A 24,462-nucleotide genomic window follows, 5' to 3' on the forward strand; every position below is an offset into this window, starting at 1 on the left:
TTTTTTTTGCCCAAACCTCCCTGTGAGGCAGAGGCAGGAATCCACATGTGTGATTTGTGGTAAAGGGAGGGACTCTGTTCTAAGGGACAAAGCTCAAGACACCAAATTAAATGGAATTCAACTCGCTTCCTGTTGCCATCTCTTTTCTTTGAGCCTTTGGTCCAGGAGAGGCATCTGGGAGGTACCTTGGATGCTCAGGGCATCTGAGGACCTGGTTGCCCAAAATGCAACATCTAATGCGGGCCCTGCTCTCCTCACCTGTGCCAATACTGCCAGATGGTCTTTATTGACTCAACAAGTATCACATTCTAAACACTCAGATCACCTAACTGGCCAGGTAGGCAGAACGGGGCTCTGAGAACAGGTCAAGGGCGCACAAGTCCATGATCACCTTGCTCATTGTTCCTGTCCTCTGGAAGGGATTCCTACTCTGGATAGTCCAAGGTGTTTGGAGGGATCTCAGTTCCCTGGAGATCAGAGAGCTGGCCTCTCTAAACTGTCTGCCTCTGCTTGAGGAGCCGAGCATTGGTCTAGCATCCTAGTCCTGCTTCCTGGCAGAGCAACACCCCCTCCTCTGGGGCTGGAGAAGTGTATGAGCGATGAGCCTTTATTGTCATTTTTCCTGGAGAACTCTGGATGCTCTGTTTTGAGATTCTGCAAAATCCTCAGCGTTCACACTCAACCCCTGCAGTCTTGCTGCTGGATCTTTTCAATGCCTGGGGTCACTTCTGGGGTCATGGTGTGTGAGCAGAGGGACTTGCTGTCTTTATATCGAAGAGGTTTTTTCAAAATTCGTGATTATAAAGAAAACACAACTCACCTGAAGCTGGAGATACTGTGTTCACTGCTGGGCTTCTCTGTTGTCAAGGGAAATGGAGGCTTTCCTTGAGGTAATAATCTTAAAACATGCTTGAGGCCATTTGGCAGTGGTTTGAGGTACACAAACTACTTCTACAGCAGGAAGAAATACACAGATAAAAATGAATCTAGACAGAAACCTAAAACAATCAAAACAGACCTTTTCTTGCTGGCTTGCCCCATTAACAGATAAGTCTGACATTTCTATTCCAATCTGTGTTACCCCAGAGCCCCACTCTAAGCAAATTCATTCAATACTAATCTTCTAGAGAGAGAGAGAAAAAAAGAAGAACCTCTCTGGCTGCGTTTCGGATGCACAAACCACTCTCTGTGCTGCAGCCTTATTTTCAGGTCTTCTCTGACAAGTTCAAGTCAGCTGGGCAACTACCCCAGGGTTCTGCAGCGAGAAAATCTCCCAGGGCTCCCTCACGCAGCTCATGGCCCAGCATGGCTCCTGGCGCTACAGCTTTCTCTGTACCCCCTTCAATATCTGGTTCTTATTTTAGCTTTCCTTCTTTCATTTTATTTTCCTCTCCATCTCCCTATCCCAGGATTTAGTCATCACGCACATATTCACTGACCACCATCTGTGAGCTTGATGTTAGGTCAGAACAGGAGCTGTTGAAATGAACAGGAAATGGACAAGCACCCCTACGACCTTGTGGAGTCAAAGTCAAGCTTCTACGATCCTCCGGGTGGCCGCTTTCTCCTTGAGTTTACACCATCTGCCCCTGAACCTTCCCCAGGGCCATGGACCATTTCCTCCCCTGACTGCTTCCGGAGAGGAACTATATTTATATCAACCTACAGAGAATGATTTACTTCTATGTTTAAAAGGGATGCACTTTATGCTATGCATACATAGTAGACAGGGGTCTTAACACGGCTGAGGGGATGTCTTAAAACATTCCTACATAGGGTAGGAGCCTAAATTAGATGACCTCAAGGTTTTTTTCCAATTGATGTGCTTTGTGACTGCAGTTTTCTGGCGGCTTAATAATACAAAGCAAGAGGAAGGGCTCAGAGTTGAGGTGGAGATGGCTGAACCCAACTTCCTCCTACAACATCCCGGCAGCTTGGTCTCTGTCATCCCTCATCCCTCAGTGGTCTCTAAGTTCAGGTCAGCTCTGAATGATGCTAAGACCGTAACTCCTTTCCCACTTCACCTCCTCTACCCAAAGCTCAATATTAAATGTAGAGGGTAAATGAAGGGTTTCTTCCCTCATTACTTTTTTCTGAAAGTAGAAACCACAAGCTAATGTTTACAAGAATTCTCTCCCTTTAACCATGGAATAAGAACATTCTGATAAAATTTCAAATGTATAGAAAAGCCACAAGAGTTCCCATGTGCTCTTTAACTAGCTTTATCCATTGTTTTTACTTTGCCCCATTTCTCTCTCCCTCTCTCTTCTCTTTCCATCTCTTCTGCTTTTCTTCCTCCTATCTCTTCCTCCTTCCTCTGCCTGTGTCTCTCTCCTTCATGTAATTGATAACTTAGTTTCTTACTCCTGTTTGTCGAATTCTCATCACATTTAAATTCCTGCTATACTTAGCTGAGACTGAGCAAGAAAGCTCTCCAGCTCTCCAACTCTCCAACTCCACAACTCCACAACTCCACTGCCACAGTGGCTCACAACCTTGACCATATATAGGAGTCACCTGGGTGATGGGGGCAGCGTCTAGGCATTAGTAAATGATGAAACTCTGCAGGTGTTTCCAATATGCATCCAAGACTGAGGACCGCCGAACCAGAAGTTCAGCTGCTCTTAATTAGTCTGTTTTTTGGATGGAAAGATGAGGATCTGTGGGGATCTCAGAGAAGGGGTGCATTCAGGGGGCTCAGGGACGTGGTTATTTACCAAGCATCACTCAAAAAATAAACAGCAAAGAAGGAAGAGTCCTTATAAGGACAAATAATGAATGTAGAAAAAATATGAAGTTAGAAAATCACCATTTAACGAATTTATAATAAATGAATTAGGCAAGAATTATCAATCGATGATAAAACCAATGGGAGAGGAATCAGATAGCTACATAGCCTCAAAATATCTCCTTATAATATATTTATTAACTGTGATGAGAAAAAATAGTAACCTGGCTATAGAGAGACCTGACAGACACCAACTCAGCCAACTAAGTGAATTAGCATCACCAGCCATGGACAAACGGACCACACGTGCCTCCTGACATCTACCAGGAAGGACATAACATCAGTTCTATACCCACCAAAAAAAATGTAAAAGCTCGGTGTCATCATGAGGAAATATTAGCCAAACCCCAAATGAAAAATAATCTACAAAGATCTGGCTCACAATTGCCAAAATGTAAACATCATGGAAGAAAGAGAGAGACTGAGGAATAGAGCCAGAGCGGAGGAGCCTAAAAAACAAACATTCAATTAAGCAGGTAAATGCAACACGCAACACGTGGTCTCATCCAGATTATTATTTATTGAAATTGCCGTTGTTGCTGTTTTGTGTTTTTTATAAAGAACAGCTTGGGAATGATTGGTGGAATTTCACTGCTACCTGTTTATTGGTGGCATTGTATGAATATTAATGTCCTGATCTGGCTGATTATATTGTGCTTATGTAAGAATATGTTCTTGGGTTTTAGGAAGTCTGCAGTAAGACATTTTATGATGTTCAGACATCATGTCTACAGACTCTAAAATCACACACTTGTGTGTGTGCGCATGTGTGTGCAAGAGAGAGGAGAATATGGTAAATAATTTATAATTTATGGATAATTGGGGAGATCTGGATGAAGAGTATACTGAAGTTCTCTATACTATTCTTGTGACTTTTCTCCAAATTCATTTCAAAATAAACGTTAATTTTTTAAAAAAGAAACAAGCATAGGACCTATACAAAGAGAGTATGAAAATGGAGCAAAATTTAAGAAAAAAAAAGACACATAAAGATTCACCTGGAAAAAAAGTATATTTAGAAAAATGTCAGTTATTCAGCAAGACTTTTTGACCGCTCTGAGCAGAGAACTTCCAGCCTGGACGCGAGAGTATACCCCTGAATTAATTTCAGCTGTCAGGCATCATAGATGAGTAATAACATGTATTTCTTAGCGTTGCAAATCACTAGAACTTTATAAACAATTATTTAAATAGCCACAAAATGATGAAATTTAAGTAAATAGGCACTTTCTCTTTTTTATTGAAATATAGTTGATATACAATATTATGTAAGTTACATATGTACAATACAGTAAATCACAATTTTTAAAGATTATACTCCATCTATAGTTATTATAAAATATTGGCTAATTCCCTGTGTTGCAAAATACATACTTGTAGCTTATTTTACACATAAAACTTTGTACCTCTTAGTCCCCTACCTCTATGTTGTCCCTCCCCACTTCTCTCTCCCCACTGGTAACCACTGGTTTCTCTTTATCTGTGATTTTTGCTTCTTTTTTTATTATATTCACTAGTTTGCTATATTTTTTAGATTCCATATACAAGCGACATACAGTATTTGTCTTTCTCTGAGTGATTTATTTCACTTAGAACAATACCCTCTCAGACCATCCACATTGTTGCAAATGGAAGCTGTTATTCTTTTTTATAGCTGAGTAGTATTCCATTGTATATATGCATACTATATCTTCTTTTTATCCATTCATCTGTTGATAAACACTTAGGTTGCTTTCTTATCTTCACAATTGTAAATAATGCTACAAATGAATATTGGGATGCATATATCTTTTCTAATTTGTGTTTCTGTTTTTTTTCAGATATATACTCAGGGGTTGAATTGCTGGGTCATATGGTAGTTCTATTTTTAGTTTCTTGAGGAATCACCATATCATTTTCCACAGTTGCTGCACCAATTTATATTACCACCAACAGTGTACAAGAGTCCCCTTTTATCCACATCCGCACCAACATTTGTTATTTGTAAACTTTTTGATGATAGACATTCTGACAGCTGTGAGGTGATAACTCATTGTGGTTTTAATTTGCATTTCTCTGATGATTGGCAATGCTGAGCATCTTTTCAAGTGCCTGTTGGCCACCTACACTTCCTCTTTGGAAAAATGTCTATTCAGGTCTTCTGCCCATTTTTTGATTGGGTTGTTTGGGGTGTTTCTGATGTTGACTTGTATGAGCTGTTTATATATTTTGGATATTAACCCCTTGTCAGTCATATCATTAGCAAATATTTTCTCCCATTCAGTAGGTTGTCTTTTCATTTTGTTGATGGTTTCCTGTGCTGTGCAAAAGCTTTTAAGTTTAATTGGATCCCATTTGGTTTTTTTTTGCTTTTATTTCCTTTGCTTTAGGAGACAGATCCCCCAAAATATTGTTACAATCTATGTCAAAGAGTGTTCTATGTTTTCCTCTAGGAGATTTATGGTTTCTGGTCTTACATTTAGGTCTTTAATCCATTTTGAATTTATGAGGGAGACATTGGAGAAATAGGGAGACTTAATTTAGATAATTAACAGGAAAACAGTAGCCACCATAGCAAAGACAAATGGTTATCAGAGAGAGATGGTTTAAGATGAAAAATTAAAGCTTATGAGTAGACCGCTGAGGAACCAAAATTTATTTTCGTACCAGGAAAAATGTTTTAAAAATAATACTGCCCAACAATTGAATGGGCAACCTTTTGAGGAAATATTTAATCAGATGCTGATGAGGATGGAAAAGATACAGTCTAGAGGAAACTGTTTCATGAGGTGGAAATTTTTAGCTACATAGGCCCTAAATGCTGTCCCAACTCGGGTGTCCTTTTGTCTGGGCATATGTTTGGAAATAAACGTGTGTTGCATTCATAACACATTCTGTCATCTCTATTCCCAATGCCCTCTCTGAAAAATCATGTATTTAATAATTCAGTAAGAGACTAAATTGTTTGCAAGTTGGAATTTGAAATGTATATCTCCATAAAGGTCACAGGAATTGTTACAATCACCCAAATGAGTCAGCCCCTGCCTGGGTGTAGATCAACTTCTCTGCAATTTTCCCAACATTTTGTGCCATGGAAACACCTCCAGCCACAGGAGATTCTGCCTGCTCCTCCCAGTACAGTACCAAGTACCGAGCCCACCTTGCCTCACACCCCATTCACTGGGGTGTTATTGTAAAATGTGTATGGTTTATTTCAATACATATTTCAACATTTATATCCTATTTATTGAGACTGACGCGCTACCTACTGCGCTAACGAGGCACCTCATTTATATCCTATTTAAACAACACCTAAGGGAACAGAAGTATAACCACTACATAAAATATAACCGCTTAATGCAGATAAGTTGAGGCACAACTCTAACTATTACCCTGTCCACACAGTGCAGAGGCTGGACGTAAGTGACCTTTGGGAAAGCACTGGGACAGTGTCTCAGTGCTAAAGCAAGAGATAAGCCAGAGCCTCCCTGAGCACAAGAGCTCTTCAGTGAGTCCCCATCAGAGAACAATACTCTGCAAAGAACATGATGAAACACTGATAGATTTCATTTCGTCCTACAAACCAAGTCCACTGACACCGTTCAGAATGATGAATCTTGCTTTGTTCGGTTTGCATAGTATATCTGACCAGGACGTGAGACTGAAACTAGGATACATCTGTCCTACAGAAATGATTCTCAAACTTTTTGGTCTCAGAATCTCTTTACATTCAAATTTAGTGAAGACCCTGTGCTTTGTTTGGGTGGATTATATCTACTTATACTTACTGCATTAGAAACTAAAATGGAGCCATCTGTAAAATATTTGGTAAAATGTTTATTTCCTCATTCATTAAAAATAACAACAATATCAAGTACTTGTTGACATAAATAATGTATTTTTAATGAAAGACAACTGTTATTTTCCAAAACAAAAAAAAAGTGAAAAGAATGACATTGTTTTATATTTTGTAAATCTGTTTAGTGTCTTAATAAAAGACAGCTAGATGATTGTGTCAGTTTCTATGTTCATCTGTTGTGACAGAACATAGTTTCTGGAAAATGGCACTGTATACCCATGAGAGAATGGGTGAAAAAGGCAAAAACACTGTGGTATTAATATGAAAAGAGGCTCAACCTTGTGGGCCCCAAAGTTTTGGGGCCTCCCATGGTTCCCCAGACTACATTTTCATAAAACTGCCCTAGGATTAAGCCTTCAGTAGCACCCAAATGGCAATATTTGGTTATGACCATGAATCTGTTCACAGGGGTCTGGGTGATCTAAGAAAGTAACAGGTCAAGAATAAATGGTGAATTAGGGTATAAAAGACCAAGAACATGCTGAAAGTCCTAACACACTGAAGGAGAGTCTAGACAGTAAAATACAGAAGGAAAAGCTGGTAAATAAAAGAGAGAGCAAACAAGATTATGAACTCCGATCTGAAGAGCAGAAACTGTCTCCCCTCTGCCATATCTCTACACACTCATCTCTGTCTGGGCTATTTCTGGTCTATAGAAAACTCAGAGCATCGTAAGTACATTCAGTCATTCGTGGTAACAGCAGCAGCCTAAGTTATCTCTAAGAAATTAAGTACGTTTAGTGTTTATAAATAGAAATACCAAATCTGTAGTAAGATTATCAATAGTACCTGTGAAAATAATGGTTGCAAACTTTGGGAGTTATGTTTTTAACATCTATAATTCTATTCTTGTTTTCTATGATAGCAAAAGTAACGTAGTATTTCTAATTATCTCAGTTCCAGGAGTCAAAGTATATACATGATCTCCAATGGCAGCATTTTCCATATCTGTAGTTACAGCTAGGCTCTCTTTAGAAGCAACAATAGTTTCAGGACGTAGAATGGCAAATTACCATATTGGTAGTCATGGTATAGGGAAAATCCATAGGAGAATAAAGTGTGACTTTCAGCATTAATAATGAAATAATCTACTATAATATTAATAGCTGCTACCATGGTGGTCATTTGAGTGCCAGCTACTATCAGTGTTCTCATTACGACATTACCTCCTCTAACCAAAGAACAAGTTGGGTTATTTCAATAACTACATCTAATGTGATTTTATCTGGGATAGAAAAATCATCTGTGGAGTCTGTAGCAAAGATATATAAAATATCTATTGTTTAATTGCTGGGGTATAGGAGTTATAATTTTTTAAATAGTATTACCTATTCTGGCTGCAAAAGAAGTATTCACAACTTCTTAAATTACACTTACGCAGTTAGTAATGAATACATCTTTAGATATCTCTGCAATGTCTACAGCATTTGGAGTAGCCATATTAGTAAAAGCTAGTGCTAATATTTGTGAAAACTTCTGTAGCAATAAGCCACATATCGGTTAACTGATTATCTTCTATCTGCAATATTTGTTTTAAAGAGATGTCTGTAGGAATTATGCTGCCTTGAGTAGTAATTCTGGAACTAGAGAAGCATTTATGACGTTTGTAGTGTAAGAAGATGCAATAGCAGAAGCATCCGTTGTTGTTCTATCAGGAATGGAGGTATTTAAAACATATAAGGTAATATTTGTAATACTTAAAGCAAACTTTTTTTCATTATAGGGGAAGGTGTACTGCTACTAGGAACAGTAGGACTAGTTGCTAATATAAAAGAACTTGTTAGAAAAGAATTGACTGTGATAGAAGTGTAACATTAGTGTTAGGCAGCAGTAGTATTTGTAGGGGAAGGTGTAGTGGCATTAGGAATAGTAGCATCAGTTGTAAATTCAGTAGCACTTGTCAGGAAAGGCATGGTTGTGATAGGAAGAGACACATTAGTGCTATCAGAAGTAGCATTTGTAGGGGAAGGTGTAGTGGTATTGTAAATGGTAGTACCAGTTGTAATTTCAGTGGCACTTGTTGGGGAAGGCATGGTTGTGAAAGGAAGAGTAACATGAGGGCCACTAGTAGTACCATTTGTAGAGGAAACTATAGTGGTATTATAAATGGTAGTACTAGATGTAATTTCAGTGGCATTTGTTGAGAAAGGCACGGTTGTGGCAGGAAGGGTAACATTAGGGCCGCCAGTAGTAGTATTTGTAGAGGAAGGCATAGTGGTATAAATGGTAGCAGCAGCTGTGAATTCAGTGGTACTTGTAGAGAAAGGCACACTTGTGGCAGGAAGGGTAACATTAGGGCCACTAGTAGTAGTATTTGTAGAGGAAGGCATAGTGGTATAAATGGTAGCAGCAGCTGTGAATTCAGTGGTACTTGTAGAGAAAGGCACACTTGTGGCAGGAAGGGTAACATTAGGGCCACTAGTAGTAGTATTTGTAGAGGAAGGCATAGTGGTATAAATGGTAGCAGCAGCTGTGAATTCAGTGGTACTTGTAGAGAAAGGCACACTTGTGGCAGGAAGGGTAACATTAGGGCCACTAGTAGTAGTATTTGTAGAGGAAGGCATAGTGGTATAAATGGTAGCAGCAGCTGTGAATTCAGTGGTACTTGTTGAGAAAGGCACGGTAGTGGCAGGAAGGGTAACATTAGGGCCACCAGTAGTAGCATTTGTAGAGGAAGGCGTAGTGGTATAAATGGTAGCAGCAGCTGTGAATTCAGTGGTACTTGTAGAGAAAGGCACGGTTGTGGCAGGAAGAGTAGCATTAGGGCCGCCAGTAGTAGTATTTGTAGAGGAAGGTGTAGTGGTATAAATGGTAGCAGCAGTTGTGAATTCAGTGGTACTTGTTGAGAAAGGCACGGTTGTGGCAGGAAGAGTAGCATTAGGGCCGCCAGTAGTAGTATTTGTAGAGGAAGGTGTAGTGGTATAAATGGTAGCAGCAGTTGTGAATTCAGTGGTACTTGTTGAGAAAGGCACGGTTGTGGCAGGAAGGGTAACATGAGGGCCACCAGTAGTAGTATTTGTAGAGGAAGGCGTAGTGGTATAAATGGTAGCAGCAGCTGTGAATTCAGTGGTACTTGTAGAGAAAGGCACACTTGTGGCAGGAAGGGTAACATTAGGGCCACTAGTAGTAGTATTTGTAGAGGAAGGCGTAGTGGTATAAATGGTAGCAGCAGCTGTGAATTCAGTGGTACTTGTTGAGAAAGGCAGGGTTGTGGCAGGAAGAGTAGCATTAGGGCCACCAGTAGTAGTATTTGTAGAGGAAGGTGTAGTGGTATAAATGGTAGCAGCAGCTGTGAATTCAGTGGTACTTGTTGAGAAAGGCACGGTTGTGGCAGGAAGGGTAACATTAGGGCCACTAGTAGTAGTATTTGTAGAGGAAGGCGTAGTGGTATAAATGGTAGCAGCAGCTGTGAATTCAGTGGTACTTGTTGAGAAAGGCACGGTAGTGGCAGGAAGAGTAGCATTAGGGCCACCAGTAGTAGCATTTGTAGAGGAAGGCGTAGTGGTATAAATGGTAGCAGCAGCTGTGAATTCAGTGGTACTTGTAGAGAAAGGCACGGTTGTGGCAGGAAGAGTAGCATTAGGGCCGCCAGTAGTAGTATTTGTAGAGGAAGGCGTAGTGGTATAAATGGTAGCAGCAGTTGTGAATTCAGTGGTACTTGTTGAGAAAGGCACGGTTGTGGCAGGAAGAGTAGCATTAGGGCCACCAGTAGTAGTATTTGTAGAGGAAGGCGTAGTGGTATAAATGGTAGCAGCAGTTATGAATTCAGTGGTACTTGTTGAGAAAGGCACGGTTGTGGCAGGAAGAGTAGCATTAGGGCCACCAGTAGTAGTATTTGTAGAGGAAGGTGTAGTGGTATAAATGGTAGCAGCAGTTGTGAATTCAGTGGTACTTGTTGAGAAAGGCAGGGTTGTGGCAGGAAGAGTAGCATTAGGGCCGCCAGTAGTAGTATTTGTAGAGGAAGGTGTAGTGGTATAAATGGTAGCAGCAGTTGTGAATTCAGTGGTACTTGTTGAGAAAGGCAGGGTTGTGGCAGGAAGAGTAGCATTAGGGCCGCCAGTAGTAGTATTTGTAGAGGAAGGTGTAGTGGTATAAATGGTAGCAGCAGTTGTGAATTCAGTGGTACTTGTTGAGAAAGGCAGGGTTGTGGCAGGAAGAGTAGCATTAGGGCCGCCAGTAGTAGTATTTGTAGAGGAAGGTGTAGTGGTATAAATGGTAGCAGCAGTTGTGAATTCAGTGGTACTTGTTGAGAAAGGCAGGGTTGTGGCAGGAAGAGTAGCATTAGGGCCGCCAGTAGTAGTATTTGTAGAGGAAGGTGTAGTGGTATAAATGGTAGCAGCAGTTGTGAATTCAGTGGTACTTGTTGAGAAAGGCAGGGTTGTGGCAGGAAGAGTAGCATTAGGGCCGCCAGTAGTAGTATTTGTAGAGGAAGGTGTAGTGGTATAAATGGTAGCAGCAGTTGTGAATTCAGTGGTACTTGTTGAGAAAGGCAGGGTTGTGGCAGGAAGAGTAGCATTAGGGCCGCCAGTAGTAGTATTTGTAGAGGAAGGTGTAGTGGTATAAATGGTAGCAGCAGTTGTGAATTCAGTGGTACTTGTTGAGAAAGGCACGGTTGTGGCAGGAAGAGTAGCATTAGGGCCGCCAGTAGTAGTATTTGTAGAGGAAGGTGTAGTGGTATAAATGGTAGCAGCAGTTGTGAATTCAGTGGTACTTGTTGAGAAAGGCACGGTTGTGGCAGGAAGAGTAGCATTAGGGCCACCAGTAGTAGTATTTGTAGAGGAAGGTGTAGTGGCGTTATAAATGGTAGTAGCAGTTGTAGCTTGAGTAGCACTTGTTGGGTAAAACGTGGTGGTGACAGGAAGAGTGGCGCTAGTGCTGGCAGTCGTGGTACTGGATGTAGCAGCACCGGTGGTAATAGTCTCGGAAGTAGTAGCCTTCGTAGTAGATGTAGATGGATGAGAAGAAGTCATTGGCAAGGTACTTGTCATAGGTGTGGTAGAAACTGTAGGACCACCATGAATCCAAGTAACCTCCGTTAATTTTTCCAGGCTGATAATCTTGTCTGTCAATTGAACAGTTAGTGTCTGCCGGAAAACAATAGATAAAGTTGGTATTTCAGAACTTCTTAAATATCACATTTAAGTTATATGTCAAATCAGAGTATAGCAAAAAACGATGCATTCATTCTTTTTCTAGAGAGTAATGAAACTATGTGAAGATTCCTTTTCAGGTCCCAATGATTCTGACAAGTAGATACGGAGACGTGCTGTGTGTATAATCCCTATGCTGGAATCTGTTTCTTTCAACTTCATTTAGTCAGGACCACACTGCTCCCAGGTAGATGCATTATTGACTAAAACCAGTGTTTATAAAAGCCTCGTTATTTTGCCACTAGGTTTAACCTTCCTGTTTTCATGTGTCACCATCCTCAACACCTGGTGCCTGGAACATAATAAGCACCTGATATGCTCCAAAGTGTCCCCAAAAGAAGGCATTAAAAGATGTTCTGCATTGCCTTAACTGGAAGTAATTACTTGCAGTAGGTGGTTTTGAACTCAATATAGTTCAGGAAAAATGTTTTGAAGGACCTAACGAGAAGAGGCTATAAAGAAAGAATCTTTGTGAGTGTTCAGAGGGTCATTTTCCAAAATCCAAATACCAGCTGGGCACTCTTTTCTTCATCTTTTAGAAAACAGGAAGTAAGCCTTGTCACTTTTCCAAACCACCGTCTATGTGTCAGAAACCCTATTGATAACAGGGCTAGCGTTCTAAAGTGGGATACTTCCACCTCTGTGGCGACTCTTGATTATCTCTGCTGGTAACTCGTCTTCCAATTAGCTGGCTCTGGTAAGTAAAGCGGAGTCTACTAGAGGGTCCCGTAGGGTCTGCTACTTATGTCACTCTGTTTTGGTTAACCGAATAATCCCACTTCCCGTACTAGTGAAATATACTCATTTTGATGATCACCACATATATTGCCAATTTTCACGAACTTGTAAGATCTATCAGTTCTACCAGGGATAGGAGCGATTTTTAGGAAGGTGGGGGAAAATCGCCAACAATTTTAGAGGATCACTCTTCCTTTGCTTTAACCTCTGCCATGGAAGGAAGTTTTGTTGCACTCGCCTGGTGGACCAACCTTGGCACACAGTACAATTTCTTTGGGAAACACATGGAAAGGATTTCATCAGACTGTTGATCACTGATCCCTGGACTGTACTGGAGGGTCACTAATGTGCACTTTACAATATAATTCAATGCTGGCCACTTTTCAGGAGCACACCTATTGCACATATCTGTAAACTTCCAAATATAAGCAAATAGAACAATGATAATAATAGTGGTGATAATTTTGCAGAGCAATAAAAATATATGATATGATAACATTCCACTGAGACATACCTGATTATAAGGGTCACTCTTGAAATCCATCACCATGAATTGCTGGTTGTCATAGGTACAAGTGACTTGTGTTACATACGTAGAATTTACGCCCCAGATACTAATATTTCCAACTTTCAGTGGATTAGAGTCACTCAAATACTTATTGTGTATGGTCTGGATTTGCAATACATTCTGCAAAGAAAGTATAAAGAGAAAAAATTCATAATACATCTGTTGATAGGCTATATTCCACATTAAAATGTTTAAAAAAAAAACCCTCAAACTACTATTGTACTGGCTTTCTGTTTTTATTCTTAAACACTTCATAAAGACTTGCTGCCTGAGTACTTGCTACAGTAAGTTTGATGATGCCAAAAATAGGTTTATGTATCAACCTTATGAAAATTATTTTACCTGTATTATTACTAATTCTTACAATGATTTTGAAAAGAAAGCATCATTATCTCTTTTACAGATGAGAAAACTGAGGCTCTGGGAGATGGAGTGAGAACTAAAAGACACACAGATGGTTGGACTTGTGATGGGCCCACATGCATAGCACTGTATATAAGTTAACACAGGTTGAACAAAGAATTATGGTAAACGGTCCCCTGACTAAGGACAGTTTGCAACAAATACAGGACTTTATCTAAATCATGACCTATTTTAAATATCAATATAAGAGTTAAAATAATGAGGTAAGTCATGAGATGGTACATGATAAAGACCTAAATGAAAATCATAGTGAATATTCATTACGGGTGATAAGAGAAAAAAAGAAATCACTGGGGGGCTAGGGTAGTCAGGAAAGGACTTATGTATATGTATAACTGAATTGCTTTGCTGTACACCTGAAGCTAACATTGTAAATCAACTACATGTTAATAAAAAAAAAATTTTAAAAACTCTAAAAAAAAGTAATTAAAAAAATTAAAAGAAAGGTCTTAGGAAGGACATGAACTTGAGAAGGCCTGGGAGGATGGATGAAGTTTATAAAGGCAAAAAGACTAGGGAAAGGAATGCAGTGGGGAGAGGCAGGGACACGGTGAACAAAAGCCCGATTGCCAAGTGCAAGGGCTACTGAAGCTGGTGCTGAGTAGAGAAATGAGACTGCTTAAGTCTGTAAGATAAGCTGATGAAGATTTTAAGCAATAAATCATGGAGACAGGTGCAGTAGAGTGAAGCTGCAAACACTTCAACTCGATAACTATAGTAGACAGACAAAGAAAAATAAAAATGTTCACTTGGCATTATGGAGAATTAGCAAGACCTTTGTGACTGACTGAACAAGCAGAGTTAAGGGAAAATGAAGAAAAAGCAACATAACACGAAGTAAATGAGTGTGCTGGAGCTCGCTCTTGAATTGCCTGGAATTTTACAAGCCAGTTGATAGCCTGAAATTGGCTAACATAGTGGGAGTACGTATACCACAGAAATTAGCAAGTACTACAAAGCAGCCCCCAGCCCTCATAACCCCACACCAGCTAGACCACCACTGATAATAATTACTCCCAGGGGAAGCCTGCTTTCATTTCAAGCCACTGATCCTTATGAAAAATTCCATCAAATATCACATAGAAATAAGAATCCATTTATCACGACTTAGGAACAAAAGAAGAATGGAATTTTAGAGTTAGAAGCTATATATGGGAAATCTAGTATTTTATAATTAAGAAACAGATAAATAGGAGAAATATCTTCCTTTGGTTGAATAACTATTTAGCAATAAAAACAGAACTAAAATCCAAGATTTCTAGATCAACAGCTTCATTAAAAAATAATATTTTGAGAAGAAAAATAAGAAATCTCCAACTTTTCTTAAATTAAGAAGAGATGTTACATGCTTAATTAGTATACAAAGTCTTGCATTTAGTTTCAAAAAGGCAAATGCAGGATGCAGATGGCATAACCTAATAATCATGTCTATGAAAATAACTTGAAGGATTTAGTTGACCAGGAGATTTGTATTTGCCAAAGATCTGATACACGTGTTCAAAGAAATTAACACAGTGTGAGGGAATAACAGTAAGAAAATAGAGTCTAGTTCAAAGGAGCTAATAGTTAGGCAATGAGCTAAATAAACATTTATTGTTTCATGTCACTAAGGTTCGAAGGTTGTCTGATTTGAAGTAGGAAGTCCATGCCATCCTACAGAAGTGTAATGCAAACCACATATGTAATTTAGCAGTTTCTTATAGCTACATTTTTAAAAAGTAAAGAGAAACAGGAGAAACTGATTTGAAAATATGTTTTATTTAACCCAATCTATCCCAAATATTGTTAGTTTAACATATATTGAGTAGAAGATATTAGTGAGATATTTTATAATCTTTTAAATATTTCAAACTAAGCTAGTCATATTTCAAATGCTCAGCAGCACTTGTGGCTAGTGCTACCACAAGACTGCGTGTTGTAGTGAAGCTCTAAGACATTCTCTCCTGAGCACCATGCTTTAAGAGGAATCTAGACTAATTGTAGTCCAAACAGAATAATCAAATCTGGAAACCAGTATAAGCACAAAACAGAGGAAGTATGAAGTCAGATGTACAATTCCAGGAAGAGAAGACAGAGGGGATACATGACAGATACTGTCAAATACTTGAAGCACTATTATGTAGAAAAAGCACTGTTGTTACAGTATTCCTCAGTTAAACCAACAGGTTAACATTATTGAGAAGCAGAGTATAGGTCTGGCATAGAATGATCCTCCTACTTTAATAAGAATTATATAGATTATCCATGAATCATTTAACATGCCTGGTAGACTGACTGTAGGATCATCTCCAATTACTCACCCCTCCCAACCCATCCCCCTTTCCATGTAATTTTGCAGTGCCCCCACCACCATCACCATGGGGCATTCTGTTCCACCTTTGCCTCTGGGCTTGGCCATGTGACTTTGCCCTGCTAATGAGATATTAGTCAACTTGATGCAAACTGAGGATTTTTTTTTAAGTGCTTAGGCATTTCTACTTCTATTTTTGCCCTCTTTCATAATTCGGAAACGCTCATGCCCAGACCTGCCCATAAAGCCATCTGACTGTGCCCCTCCCCGATGTGTGATGCCTTCCCCTGCCCCCCCCCCCCCACCGCCCAGATCATCCAAGCAGCCTAACATTCTCATGACTGATTGCAGACGGAAGTGAGCCAGCCAAGACCAGCCAAATCCAGCGTAGAGCATCTGAACACTGCAAATCTATGAGTTAAAAAAGCATTAATTGTTTTGAGGCTGTTTGTTATGCACCACTGTTGTGCAACAGATAGCCAATCTACCACTTATCCTTCAAAATTTTATCAGCCAGAAAATGCTATCTCATCTCCTAAATGCATCACACATTAAGGACTCATTTTCCCCCAGCATTACATGAATTACAAGTTTCTTTTCACAGAGTGATGGCATACTGGATAATTGTCAAAATAAGAACTGTTTCTTCTTTAATGTCAACAGACCTGATTTATAAATGTAAAGGCAGGAAGATAAGGGATATTATATTTACACATTTTACCAATAATATTTAATCTGTTAAACAACTTGGAAAGGATTTATAAAATACAATAAAATAGTCTTACCTGAGCTGCTGTAAAGTTTGCCAAGAAGTAGTTTCCATTTTCATAGGTGTCTGCAAGCAAGAAAAAAGAATAACTACTCATTGTTTCATCTGTAGCGGACGATCTTGCATACAGTCAGAAAATACCTCCACAGGATCACAGTGATCAGGATAATCATGACCCTTCTGAGGACCACTAAAGATGGTCCCTGAGGGAATATATCCCCCCAGGTTAGTACATATGGAAAAGGGTGTTTTGAAGTGAGGGTCAGGAGGTTGAAAATACAAGAGAATCTGGGCTGAACTAAGGCAAGACACCACAGGTGAAAAACTGTGGAGGCTACTGAGTTTTCTTTTTTTCTGTGCCTACACAGCATGCACATAGCCATGAGAATTCACGTGGCTGTGATGATAATGGCTCAAAGCTGAGGAGGGTGGTTAGGAATTCAGGCTCTCAAGTTAGATTGACGTGGATTCAAGCCCCCCTTGTGTACTTAGTCGTTGTGCAAACTCAGGCACGTTACTTAACACTTTATCACCTGTAAAATGGAGCTAGTAATAGAATCTGTTAATAGAATTAATGGAGAAGTAATAGAATCATGGCAGTGAGGTACATCACATGCTGCTTGTGCAGAATAAGTGCTCAAAATTTGGTGTTCACTATCATCCTCAAAGTCATCATCATCTTCATCTTCCTCCCTACTCGTCTCTCCCTATTCTTAGTGCATCCTTCCAAGGCGCTCTAGACCCCAAGCCCTTCTGCCTCTATAGGACTTACTCCCTCAATCTCCACCATACTCTCTCTGCTCTTCCAGGTTCCAGTCATACTCCAGGGCTCTCCATTCTGACAAATCCTTTACTTGATTCTATGTCAGGCTACCACATCTCCTTTTTGCTGTCATATGTCTCAAAAAAAAAAAACAAAGTAGCTTCGACTTGTTATGTCTGTGTGCTCAACTTATAATTCAGTTCTACATCTGCCACACTACAGCTCCTCTGTTTCCTTTCTTCACTGAATCTGGTCCTTTCAAAGTCACCAGGGACACAGTATAATGAATGTAAATATCTTGTCATGATGTTCAGGGTTTTTAGCCTCTTTTTCTACACATCTCCTCCTTGAAATACTCCTTAATTGATGTCCAGTTTACTCATTCTTTTCATGTGGCTTCCTGAATTCCTATCTCTGAAAAGTCAGTCTCATTTCATGTCTTGCTCTTGGGACTTGTCAACATTCCATCTCTTACCAATATTCCCACATAGTCTCTCGCTGAACCAGTAATGCTCTTCTTTGTTTTCTAAACGACCGCCACTCTCGTGGAAACAAACAATTATAAAACCCGTATTTTTTAATTTAGCCCTGGCAGAAAATGTAACCTAAGCAAACACTATAGCCTCTTTTAGCAGCTTTAATTTAAAAATTTTAAAGAATGGGATTCTATTAATATAAATGACTTAAGATTAACCTTGAATTGACTATTAAATCTCCTAAAATACAAGTAAAAAAAAGTTCAACAAATGATCACAAACTTGTTAACAGAAAAATTAAATTAAAGGTATACTTATTCTGTATCTTTGTGTTTTAAATTTGAATGTCTATGTGTGTTTGGTGAAAAAGGGCAAAGAGCTTCTTTATATAAAGAAGTTAAAAAGTGTGAAAGTTTTAAAACTTTCAGGGACTATTGATTTCTAACCTTGAGGCTAACATACATTTGTTGTAGGAAACTAAAATTTTAATAGAAAATTGTTTTTCCCTGAAGTTATTGACATATATTGCTCACAGTGGGCTGATTTTACACAGTAAGTGTGGTGCTATAAACTCAATACAACATCAATCATCTAGTCCTAATTAGCTCAAGCTGTACAAAAGATCCTAGATTCCCTTACAACACCGGTTCTCAACCAGCAGACATTTTGCTGGTGGAACATTTGGCAATATCTAGAGACATATTTGGTTGTTACATCTTGGAGTTGGGGAGAGTGCTTGTGGCATCTCATGGGTAAAGTTTGGGGGTGTTGTTAAAGATCTTACAGTTCACAGTTCAGCCACCATCAATAACAATTATCTATCCCAAAATGTCAGCATTATCAAGGTTGAGAAAACCTGCTTCAAAAAAGGCATGTTCTTAAAAAAAGAAAGTTAGAAGATGCTCGCTTCGTGATTTCAAAACTTACTTCAAAGCAAGCATAATCAAGAGAGTGTGGTACTGGCATAAGAATGAAAAATATATGTGTGTGTAAATAAATATATATGTAATTTTAAGTGAAGGTTTATTTCTGTGTCCATATTATATATTTATATTTAAATATACATAAACGTATATATAATTTGCTTTATTTATATGACTCCACATGATTTCATTTATATGAAGTGTTCAGCATACATAGATGTATAGCTACAGAAAGTAGATTAACAGATGAAGATATGTATCTTCACATTTAAAGTCAATTGATTTTCAACAAGGGTGTCAAAACAATTTAATGATAAAAGAATAGCCATTTCTCAAATTGTGCTGGGACAACTGGATATGAATATACAAAAGAATGAAGTTGGATCCCAACCTCATACCATATGCAAAAGTTAACACAAAGTGGATTAATGCCCTAAATGTAAGAGCTTATACTATGAAACTCTCAGAAGAAAACAAGGGTAAATCTTGGTGACCTTGGATTTGGCAATAGTTTTTTAGTATAACACAAAAAGCACAAACAAAAAAAGAAAAATTAATTTGACTTCATCAAAATGAAAAACTTTTGTGCTTCAAATGGACACTCTTAATAAAGTGAAGACTATCCACTGATTGGGAGAAGATATTTGCAAATCATACAACAGATGAGGGATTTGTAAATAGAATACATAATGAATATTTACAATTAAATAATAAAAAGGCAATCTAATTTAAAAATTGGCACTGGATAGGAATAGCCATTTCTCCAAAGAAGATACGTAAGTGGCAGTAAGCACATGAAAAGATGTTCAATAGCTTGTTATTAGGGAAATTAAATCAATCAAAACCACATGAGGTATTACTCTATACCCACTAGGATGATGATACTCAAAAAAAACAGATAATAACAAGTGCTGACAAGGATGTAGAGAAACTCAACCCCTCATGCTCTGCTAGTGGAATGTTAAATAGTGAAGTAGTCTCTTTGTAAAAGAATCTAGAAGTTCCCCAGAAATTTAAACACAGAGTTACCATATGACATGGAAATCCTACTTTTAGGTATGTACCCAAGAGAACTGAAAAAATATGTATATAGAAAAACTTGTACACAGATGTTCATAGCAGCATCATTCATAATAGTAAAAAAATGAAAACAACTCAAATGTCCATCAACTAATAAATGGATATATAAAATGTAGTATATCCATACAATGGAATACTATTCAGCCATACAGAAAGAATAAGACACAGATACATGTTACATCATGGTTGAATCTTGAAAACTTGCTAAGTGAAAGAAGCTCGTCATAAAAGACCATTTTTCTATTAATATGACTCTACATGATTCTATTTACATGAAATGTTCAGCATACATACATGTACAGTCACAGAAAGTAGATTAGTAGACACCCAGGGCTGGAGAAAAGGGGGCCGGTGGCAGAATTGAGGAGTGATATCTGAAAGGCACAGGGCTTATTTTGGGAGTGAAGAAATTCGTCTAAAATGGATTGTGTAATGGTTGCACAACTTGCTGAATATACTAAAACCACTGAATTGTACATTTTAAATGAGTGAATTATATAGTGTGTAAAATACCTCAATAAAGCTGTTACCAAAAAAAAGGTTAAAGTCAGTCCCAAGAGCTACAAAAAAGAGACTTTCTTTTTCATAAAAGTGTATTCTTCAAAAAGAATTTCTAACTGATTAATCTTTAAATCCAGTGTATAATTTCTGTTTATCGGTTTATCATTCTACTCATTAGTCTCTAAATCATCACACCCATATTTCCAAGCTCTGTACTATCCATCCCAACCAGGAGATCCCACAGGCATCTCAAACTCAGCATGTGCAAAACTGACCGCATTATCCCTCATCATGATAATGGCATCACTTCCTGCCTAGCCACCCCAGTATACATGGGGCATGATCTAAGGATGCAACTAGTCCACAGGCATATTGGCAAGAATGTCACTGAAGTGGAGTGTTGAATACCTCATCATGGCCATTAATTCTTTTTGCTATAATTTCTTATTCACTAAACAAGTCCTTGATTAAAATTTTATCTTTCACATAGACTTCATTTAAGGAAAAATACCTACTTCCCAATAGATGGGGATAATTTAGCCCATTAATAAATACAGTTCTTAAATTTAGAGACTGGAATTGTAACAGGGTACCAGAACCCTTTTTAGGCCAAGATACAAGAAGCACAAATCATAAAAGAAAAGCATGAATAAACTGATTTTTATCAAAATTTAAGTTTGCTCTTTGAAAGACACTGTCATGAAATTGAAGGGGCAGTCACAGACAGGGAGAGCAAATGATATATCTGATAAAAGACTGGATTAACGCATAACTCCTACAGCTCAATAACAAAAAGACAAAATGACACAATAGAAAAATGGGTGAAGGATGTAAACTGATACCTCATATAAGAAGATATACAAATAGCCAAAAACATATTATAAGATGCCCCACATCAAGGAAATGCAAATAAAATCCATAATGAGATGCACTATACATCTACTAGAATGGTTAAAATTTTAAAAACTAGTAACAAGTGTTGGTGAGGATCTAGAAAACTGTAACTCAATTATTGTTAGTGATGGGAAATAGTACAGCTACTTTAGAAAATAATCTGGCATTTTCTTCAACAGTTAAACGTACACTGACCCAGCCTAGCAATTTCACTTCTAGTTTTTTACCCGACAGAAGCGAAAACATATGGTTACAAAATGACTTATACCCAAATAGCCATGACACATTATGCTTAAAGGTAAAAAAAAGAATATGAAGCAACTAAAATATTTATCAATGAGTAAATGGATAAATAAATTGTAGTACTCCCACAAAATGGAATGTTATTCATGAATCAAAAGTAATGAACTTTTACATGCAATAGTAGGGGTGAATTTTTATACAAATGCTCTTTGCTAAGTGAAAGAAGCTAAACACAAAAAGGGTATACACTGTATGATTCTATTTACATAAAACCTAGAAAAGACAGATCTAATCTATGAAGATAGAAAGCAGATCAGTGGCTGTCAGGGGCTGGAAATGGGGGCTGGGAGGGAGGTGCAGTTGCTGGAAAGAAGTAAAAAGGGAAATCTTGTGCTTATGAAAATATTCTATATCTTAATTGTGGTGGTGGTGGCTACACAACTGTATCCATTTGCCAAAATTTATAGAACTATACTTAAAATGGATATACTTTATGTAAATACAGCTCAATCGAGTTGATTTTTTAAATTTAAATATTTATGTAAATAAACTCAATCAAGTTGACTTTTTAAAAAAATTATACTTCTAGGAATCTACCCTATGTAAATAATCTGAAATGTGAACAAAGGTTAATAATCAAGGATGTTATTTATAACAAAAAATGGAGGAGAGGAGAGGGTAACAGCTCAGTGGTAGAAGGCATGCTTAGCATGCATGAGGTCCTGGGCTCAATCCCCAGTACCTCCATTTAAAAAAAAAAAAAAAGAAAGAAAGAAAGCATTTTAACAATAAAAACTGAAAACATCCTGTATAGAAAGTAACTATAGAAAGTTAGATAAATTATGACAAATCCTTTCAATGGAATATGATAATCGTAAGGGTATTATAAGGTATACTAAAAAATCTAGACATTTATGTCATGTTAAGTGCAAAGAAACAGGATTCACAAATTAAATATGTAGTATATTTTAGCAACACAAAAACAAGCATTATTTTAAGAAATATGAAAGCAAAAGGTAATACAGCAAAAATATTAAAAATGGTTATGATTTTTCTAATTTTTTAACCTTTAAAATATTTTAATAGGAATATATTTATCCTTATAATGAAGAAAACAAAAAGGAGGAAACCTTTAGAAATGTTTACTATTGAAAAATAAGCTATAAATTCAGTAACTGCTGCATGTTGTAAGATTAGAACCCTCTGGTCCACAGTAATAAGTATTAGAAAATGGTCATGAGTTGGTGACAATGTGTCAATATATCTATAGAAATGCCTGAGAAAGACAGTATTCTGATGACAGCGACAAACACCGATTATCTACAGTAGAACTATCACATCCCCAGACTGGGGAGAGAAAGCAGTATTTCATTGATGTAAGTATCCTTTTGACAGTATTTAATTCCCTATTTCTGAGACACCAAGAAATTTCTAAGCTCTAATTTGTCTCCTGAGCGGGCCTACTTGGGAGGAAAAGGGTGCCTGGTTAGAGACGGCAGCCCAAATAACAGAGATTGCTCTGTGAACCACTGAGAACGGGCGGTCAGCCTGATATTTGCACCTGCACTCTTTTATCAGAGCGAGACAGTAATACAGAGATAACTCAGCTTGCTGAATCTGTAACATCAGACTGATGAACCCACAAAGCTGGGGACCATATACTCTTCTATTACAATTATGGCATAATATGAATGAGCAGGCAAAAGCTGCAAAAATTCTCCCAACACCATTGCTTTATTAATAATAGCAGAGATTGAGACAGGCTTTTGGTTCATGCCGATTATACCCTGAGCCTCCATGGTGTGGATTTTTGAATGCTGTATGGGGGGCCCTGGAAAGTTCACACTCACCAATGCTTTGTCCATCATCCCAGAACAGCTGACCTTCAGCTCTCCCATTGGTGTCCAAAGCAACAATCAATCCCATAAACTGTTGTCGACTACGAAAAAAGAGTTATTTTTCTCTAGATTGTAGGTTGTAAGAATGAAGGAGAGCTTCTGTTGAAAATACTACTCATCCAGAAAAAAAGCAAATGCATTAAAAATGCACATAAAGTTCTAAAAATGGGTAAAATGAGATCAAATACAAGATACTTAAAAGCTAACTTTTAACTTAAGAATAAAACATCTACATTTTAATGAAATATTTGATACAACTTCAACTTTCAAAAATCAAATACATGTAATTTACTTATATACATATTATAGGTAATATAAGAAGTTACTTCTTTAGGAAGAGGCACTCCCCCCACCGAAAGTAACCCTTCAGTAGCTTCCAGATTGCTACGGAATAAAATGCAGTGTATTTATCCTGACATTCACAATCCTGCATGGCCTGAAGCTAATCTGTTTGAATTGTATTTATTTCAGCCTCTCCCTTATCAGTGCTCCAGTTAAACTGAATGGTTTACTATTCCCCAAATCCAATTCATTATTCACCTTTTGTTCTTTAATCCTCCCAAAATATCTCTTTCTCTTGTCTTCAAACATTCCAGTTCTATTTTTTATTCGAGACTCAGCTCAGAGCCCTCTTTCTCATGAAACAACGATTTACATCACAAGGTTGAAAATTAACTTCTCTCCTTTTGATTTGGTTCTTGTGGTGGTGTCTCTCCTAATAGAACATGTACTCTTTAATGTAATATGTATGTGTGTGTTTATGTGTGTGTGTGTGCATATGTATATTTACATGTATGTAACCTTTGAGTTCACCAAAGTTGACCTGGGAATGAGCACTAAAACCCTGGGAAGACATCACAAACCAAAGACCTTATTAATATTCTTAATTTTTAAAACAATATGGGAAGAGGTATGTGCTGCTACCCTCCAGAAAACTTTAACCCAGATCTTTGATAAGGAGCTACAGATAAAAGATCTCCCCAAGACTGACTTCATGCACTCACTCTCCCCCAGATCTCACGTGGAAGGTACTCAGAGAAACAGATCGGTGAAACTGAACACATTTAGTTGATTTAGCCCCAGAGCCTCAGTAGAGATGGGCCGCTTCCTATAAGGCTGC

The 24,462-nt window shown here is 38.1% G+C and overlaps 1 protein-coding gene across 1 annotated transcript in view; it reads right to left on the reverse strand.

The window, feature by feature from the left end:
* Nucleotides 1-9,689: 9,689 nt before the first annotated feature.
* The window catches only part of MGAM2 (maltase-glucoamylase 2 (putative)), a 77,407-nt gene continuing 62,634 nt past the window's right edge, over nucleotides 9,690-24,462 (reverse strand). The window contains 5 exon segments of the mRNA XM_072965347.1: nucleotides 9,690-9,716; nucleotides 10,418-11,710; nucleotides 13,029-13,202; nucleotides 16,581-16,630; nucleotides 23,295-23,383. Coding sequence (XP_072821448.1) covers nucleotides 9,690-9,716; nucleotides 10,418-11,710; nucleotides 13,029-13,202; nucleotides 16,581-16,630; nucleotides 23,295-23,383 — 1,633 coding nt within the window.

The sequence above is a fragment of the Vicugna pacos genome, chromosome 7, assembly GCF_048564905.1.
Source record: "Vicugna pacos chromosome 7, VicPac4, whole genome shotgun sequence".
In the NCBI taxonomy this organism is placed as follows: Eukaryota; Metazoa; Chordata; class Mammalia; order Artiodactyla; family Camelidae; genus Vicugna; species Vicugna pacos.